The sequence below is a fragment of the Eumetopias jubatus genome, unplaced genomic scaffold (assembly GCF_037043125.1).
Source record: "Eumetopias jubatus isolate StellerSeaLion01/CBP00866 unplaced genomic scaffold, mEumJub1_p1.0 scaffold_8, whole genome shotgun sequence".
Taxonomy (NCBI): Eukaryota; Metazoa; Chordata; class Mammalia; order Carnivora; family Otariidae; genus Eumetopias; species Eumetopias jubatus.
The window spans coordinates 83,954,184-83,961,546 of NW_028274814.1; the positions used below are offsets into that span (position 1 = coordinate 83,954,184).

At 38.2% G+C, this 7,363-nt stretch overlaps 1 protein-coding gene across 1 annotated transcript; it reads right to left on the reverse strand.

Annotated features, from left to right (window-relative positions):
* Positions 1-348: 348 nt before the first annotated feature.
* LOC114215030 (olfactory receptor 6C2-like) lies at positions 349-1,329 on the reverse strand. The gene has a single exon (XM_028110935.2). It carries the CDS (start codon positions 1,297-1,299, stop codon positions 349-351), a length of 951 nt encoding a protein of 316 aa, XP_027966736.1. The 5' UTR covers positions 1,300-1,329.
* Positions 1,330-7,363: the final 6,034 nt, after the last annotated feature.

Consider the following 7,363-nt stretch of genomic DNA (forward strand, 5'->3'; position numbering starts at 1 on the left):
CTCCAGTTCCATCCACGTCGTTGCAAATGGCAAGATCTCATTCCTTTTGATGGCTGCATAATATTCCATTGTGTATATATACCACATCTTCCCCTCTGGAAAACAGTATGGAGGTTCCTCAAACAGTTGAAATTAGAGCTACCATTCGATCCAGCAATTGCACTACTGGGTATTTACCCCAAAGATACAAATGTAGGGACCCGAAGGGGTACGTGCACCCCAATGTTTATAGCAGCAATGTCCACAATAGCCAAACTGTGGAAAGAGCCAAGATGTCCATCGACAGATGAATGGATAAAGAAAAAAGAAATTGTTTTTTGTTTTAATTTAAATTCCCAATATGACAATCTAATATTTCTGTGAAAGAAATGCAAGTCTTTTAAGGACATCACGAAAAGACTGCTTTACTTGTTTATTTCTCAGGGTATAAATGAAGAGGTTCAGCAAAGGGGCAACAGATATAGGGAGCAGAGAAACAGCCTTATTAATGGCCACTTCATCCTTAGCTGAAGGTTTGATGTACATAAATATGCAGCTGCCATAGGTGATGGAAACCACAGTCATGTGGGAAGAACAGGTGGAAAAGGCTTTTTTCCTTTGCTGGACAGAGGGTAATCTTAGAATTGTCCTAATGATGTATATGTATGACAGAACTATACACACAAGGGTCATTATGAAGGTCAACACAGCACAGACTATAACCAGCTGCTCTATGAACCAAGTATCTGAACATGAATTCCTCAGTATCGGAGAAGCATCACAGACAAAATGGTCAATAACAGAGTCACAGAATTCCAGATGGAGGGTCAAACCAAGCGGTGGAAGGATAATCAATAAGCCAGATACCCAACAACAGAGGATGAGACTCCTGCAGACTCTGCTGTCCATGATGGTCACGTAATGCAGGGGTTTGCAGATGGCCACGTAGCGGTCATAAGACATCACAGCCAAGAGAAAAAAATCTGTAGCTCCGAAGAGGACAATAAAAAAGATCTGGCTGAAGCAAGCCTTGATGGTGATGGTTCTGTCCCCACTTGATATGATGTACAGGTATGGGGGGACACAGGCAGTTGTGAATGAGATTTCTAAGAAAGAGAAATTCTGAAGAAAAAAATACATAGCTATTTTTAAATGGGAATCCATGAAGATGAGAGAAATTATGATCAGATTCCCAATTACACTTAACAGATATGTGATAAACAGAAAGACAAAAACCAAAATCTCTAGCTGTGGGTCATTTGTCAAACCCAGTATGATGAACGTTGTTACTGCTGAATGGTTTCTCATCACTGACTTCATATTCCTGCCCAGTCTTCACATAAAAGTCACTGAAATTGGATCTGAGGAGCAATGTCAATATATGACAGGATCAGACAATGTTTACCAATACCAAGCAAATCAAGTTACATGCATTTCCCTCTGTAACTTGATAATCGGGTTTTAATGAGTAATTCTGTCAACTCTACTGAAATATACTACTGGGAAGCTCAGCTTACGGGCAGTTTTCTTGAAAATTACTGCTACTGCCATTGTTTTTAAATATTCAAGGGTCTCCCAATTCACAGCACTTGTTTCCAAATTCAATTTTTAAGCCCATGCTTTGGTTGAGATTTCCCCTAATAGGTCAGGAATTGAGCACTTTTGAGCTATACTTTGATGGGTCATAGAGTCTCTTTAATCCAAAACTTTTGTATTCAGAAGCTAAATCCTACAATTCCTTTGCTTCAAGTTGTGGTACCTGATAAAATGCAAAATATATGGAGGATGTTGGTTATGCCCTACCAAGATTCTCCAGATCCCTCCTCTAGTAAACTAGGCATTATTTAAAGGTCAAGTTAGATTTCTCCCAGAAAATTGTCCTTCAATGGCCCTTTCTCCAGACTTTTTCTAAGTGCCTCTGTAATTCCTTTATTTTCCATATCTGTGCTCAGCAGAAAGGGCTTTGAGCAGAGAGGGCCATTATGTTAAAATATTTAATTTGAAAACCATGGGTAAAAAGTACAAAGAGCTGAAGGATACCAAGACATATTTTGCTTTCCCTCCTTCATGACAACTGAACTGTGATACATGTTTCAATAATGCAGAGGCATTAAGTGTATGGACCTTGGAACAGTTTGTCTGGGATCAAGTCAGATCTCTGTCATCTACTAGATGAGTGACCTTAGGCAAGTCATTTAATCTGTCTGCACTCCCAGTTCCTAATATGAAGTGGAGTTAACAAGAATAGTACATCATAAGGTTACTGTGAGGTTTAAATGAGTAATATCGACTCCCATCATGTACAGATTTACTATGGTGCCTTGCCAGGTTACAGATATCAACATAGAAAAAGGGAAATTAACCTGGGTTTATGAGACCAATAGTTTGCAAATAGGTGATACTGAAAAATGGGGGAAATAATAAAATGGAATGTTTACCAATGGTAATTGAGACATATGGGATATAAATATATAGATAGACACTGGATAAATAAATGAGAGACAGAAATAGGCAGAGCAGAAAGGTCTAGAGAGAGTGATTAGAAAGTTATTTCAGGGGAACCTGGGTGGTTCAGTTGGTTAAGTGTCTGGCTCTTGATTTCTGCTCAGGTCATGATATCAGAGTCATGAGATCAATCCCCACCATGGGCTCCATGCTGAGCGTGGAGCCTACTTAAGATTCTCTCTCCCTTTCCCTCTGCCTCCCCCCACTCGTGCACTCTCTCTCTCCTATCTAAAAATAAAAAAATAAGGGTGCCTGGATGACACAGTCAGTTAAACCTCCCACTCTTGGTTTCAACTCAGGTCCTAAGCTCAGGCTCATGAGATCAAGCCCCATGTTGGACTCCGCACTTGGCATGGAGTCTGCTTGGGATTCTCTCTGCCCTTCCCGTTCATTCTCTCTCTCTCTCTCTCTCTAATAAATAAATAAATAAATCTTTTTAAAATATAAAAATAAAAAGAAAGTTGTTTCTGTGTGTCAATCAAATCATTGTACATGGGGCTGCACCTACTTAATGATGCATAAAATGGTCCTGCCCACATTTTTGATCTCTGAAGGTTAGCTGCAAAACATCCCAGTACTTACCTTTGACATTCTTCATTGTTCCACCAGGAAGCTATATCTCAAATGACCTTAGTGAGACTCACAGTTGAACAAAAACATACTAATAAGATCAACTAAGTATATTCCTAGCCCTTTGCCCCCAAGAACCTATATTCACCATATATGTACACATATGATTTCTGAATTTATAAAAAATATCATTTTAATTTAAAATTAGGAAATATTTCTATGCTGGGAGACTGAAAGGAAGATAATAAATTTTAAAGAGCAAGGAAAAGTTAAGAAGCCTCTCTAGTTCTGCAAAAGTGGATGCTCTGATTTTCTCTGGACAAACAAGTTTTTACACTTACAACCCTGTTTATTTCCTCCATCCACAACACGCATGCTGAAAACTAAAAAGTCCTTGGAGGCCCTGATTCAAAAGTCTCTAATGAACTTAAAGTGTAATTACTTTGCCAAAGAAAATCCTAAGCCAAGCACAGCCGGTTTAATGTCCTTAGAGAGAAAAAAAAATGCAATAATAGCAACACAGTCCAAGCATAAAAAGAAGATTCCACTGAGAAATTAGAAATCTGTTCTTAATTATTTGTTTACACATGATGTATACAATGCAGGGTTTAAAAGGATAGCCCTCTTATCTAAAATTACATATGTAATAAATATTTAATATAAAAAATTCAAAGACAGACATGAAAAGTGAAAAAATTCATAGAAACTGCAACATCCAGAAATAAACATTATTTTAGTTTTTGTCCTTCCAAATACTGTCCATAGTAATATGCAAGTGATGTACATACTATTACCAGTTGATTATAAAGGATACCACTCAGGAACAACCAAATGGAAGAGATTCATGGGGCAAGGTACGGGGAATGGGAAGGCATGGAGTTTCCGTGCCCTCTCCTGACACACCATCCTCCCAGCACCTCGATGTGTTCACCAACTCAGAAGCTTCCCAAATCTCCCTGCTTAACCTTTTAATAGTGATTAATCTCCATCCTCCTCCCATGCTGTCCTCCCCAGTGAACAGTGGATAGAGCTAAAGGTTCCAATCCTCTAGACATGTGGTCTTTCTGATAACCAGCCACGTTCTGAGACTCTCTAGGGTGCCCCCCCAAGTCACCTCATTAGGATAAACTCAAGGTAAAACACATTCCTTTTTTTTAATATTTTATTTATTTATTTATTTATATTTATTTATTTATTTGAGAGAGAAAGAGAGCATGAACACTGGAGGAGGAGCAGAGGGAGAGGGAGAAGCAGACTCCCCACTGAGCAGGAAGTCCAACACGAGGCTCGATCCCAGGACACCCGAGATCACGACTTGAGCCAAAGGCAGACACTTAACCAACTGAGCCACCCAGGAGCCCCAGTAAAAGACATTCTTAGCAATCAGGAAATTCCAAGAGTTATAGGAGCTCTGTGCTAACAATATGGACAAAGACCAAATATATATATGTGTGTGTGTGTATATATATATATATATATGTGTGTGTGTGTGTATATTATATATATACACACACACATATATATATATCTACAAGGTACATATATCCACAAGGTGAAATAGCCAGATGCAACAACAGAGTAAAAAGTTCTTAATGTCTGTACCTCAGTAATTAACAGAACAAACAGAAAAAGAATAAGTAAAATGAAGATTCAATCAATACAATTAACAAGCTAGATAATAGATATATGTAGAAAAATGTACCCAAAAGCTGCAAAAACATTTTTTTTTGCTTTCATTTCTATAAACACATTTGAAAGAAACAACTGAACTATAGCCAGATATACTTTTATAAGAATTCCATCACTGGAGAAGAGAAAATGGGAAATATTTGAGGGGCATACACTATGCACCAGGTACTGGTCCTTAACAATTATAAGTCTATTTAATGGGCATTATGATCTCCATTTTACAGAATAGGAAAGTGAGATTCAGAGACATGAATTTCTTGTGTCATTCAAGATGGAGTTGATTATTGTGTTATATTTGGTTAGACCATATTCCCTCTCTGGCCCTCACCACTGTTGTGAGAATTATATGAAACCATTTATAGGGAAACTGTAAGACATTTGTGTAATGGGTATCTTTGTCTCTAATTCTGGCATTTTGTTCCCAAGGCTAACATTGGTTTTTCTGATGCTTGCACTCTATTGATAAAGAAATGATAAACCTGATAAATGAACGCTGTGAAGGCATCTTTGGGTGGCAAAAGGTTAGCCCTTCCAGGTAATATATGCATATCTAACAAGTTCTTCACTACCTTAAACTGAAAATTTGCAAGCATTTTTTTAAGATGTTTTCTTTTTTTAAGATTTTATTTATTTATTTGATAGAAAGAGAGAAAGCCCAAGCAGGAGGAGCAGCAGGCAGAGGGAGAGGGAGAAGCAGACTCTCCACTAAGCAGGGAGCCTGATGTGGGGCTCTATCCCAGGACCCTGGGATCATGACCTGAGCCAAAGGCAGACGCTCAACTAACTGAGCCACCCAGGCGCCCTGCAAGTGTTTTCTCAGAGGTAACTTACAGGCAACACAACCTGTAATGTTGTAACCTCCTGTAACCTGTAACCTCCACCTCAACCTCAATATTCCACTTTCATCCATTCTGTATTTTATTTCTGCATGCACACTGCAAAAAAAAAGAAAGAAAATTATTGCTTACTATCTTTGGCCAATAGTCTGTCAATGGGCTAATTACAACCAGACTAGCAATGTTTAGAAACTGACTTTTCAGGACCTTCATGCTGTGCAAATAGTTCCAGCTAAGCTGTTTATCCATGGTCAAGGGCAGCTATGCCCAACCATGGGGAAGACAAATGCCAGGACTCCATAGTCTTCCTCTTCTCTGCCGCTGATGCTCTCTTTCTCCTCCCAACCCCACCTCTAAGCTAGTCTCCCCGGACCCTCATTCCTTTACCGTATGTTTAGAATTTGTTTCCAAAGTTGTCAACAAAGGACATTTGTTAACCTGTCCCAAACAAGGATCCCCAGGGCAACTTGTCCTTCTTCATTCAGTTGCTTCCCCAGTGCACCCTCTCAAGAGAGCAAATATGATGTGTGTCACTCTAAGTAAAGTATAAATCTGGGGTGGGAGGGGGAGTTTATAATCTGCCTTCTGAGGTCATCAACCTCATTTCACCTAGAACAGAAAAATCCAGAACTACTCTGCTCCTCACATCCTTCTTCTGGTCTCCTACTTATTGGTTCACTTTAAGAAGACGGAATATCCAAAACCTCTGATTCAGCTCCAATCAGAATTAGTGGGAGACAGAAATGAGCAAATCCCACTAAACTGATAAGGGACAGCAGAAGACTATTTCTTACGAAGGAAAGCCCCGGAAGTTTTGTTATTTCTGTGAAATGCAGGATAGGACTTGGTGGTAGATAATGTAGAAAATGCAAATATATATATAAATTATATATATATATAATAAATATATATAATGTAAAATGCAAATACATAATAATATATATATTATTTTTTAATTATGTGGCCTTACAATCTTTATTCACCTCTAAGAATATTTAGGACTGAAATCCCACTATGACCAATAAGATAATCAAGTGAGGAAGTATGTTCCCTGTCTACAACTTCATTGATTTTACTTCTCTGTGGTTGTGAAGCCTGAAGCTGATGCAGATGTGAACACTGAGCCACTCTCTTAAGAGTCCAGGTTGGTAACAGGGAGGGCAAGGGCATCCAGAGCATTGTGTAACTTTTCCTGATCCCTGATTCCAACTGTGGAGTGCAAGCCATTAGTGGGTTATGGACTCAATGGGTTGCAAACAGCATTTGAAATAAAAATGTTTTAAATAGAATAAAATAAAAAATATCACATTGTAAGGGTGGGGGGATGGGTTAGCCTGGTGATGGGTATTAAAGAGGGCACGTTCTGTGTGGAGCACTGGGTGTTATGCACAAACAATGAATCATGGAACACTACATCCAAAACTAATGATGTAATTGTATGGTGATTAACATAACAATAAAAATTTTTTTTAAAAAATATCACATTGTAGCACAGGTATTAAGAAGTGTTCTATAAAACTTTTATTTAGGTTAGATATATATGTATGCCAAAAAATAATAAAAAATGTAGAACACATTGTGGTCAAAAATGCTTGAAAGCTACTGCTTTATAAATGTTTATAAGAGCAATACAAAGAAAAATTCTTGAATAAATCAATAAGAGCACTCCCACATAATGTGACTCTTTAACCACATGAGTTCACAAATCAGTAGAGACTTGAAACGCTCTTGAAGTGCTTAAATATGGAGTCTCCTAGAAAACCCTAGAGCATAGTTTCATATAC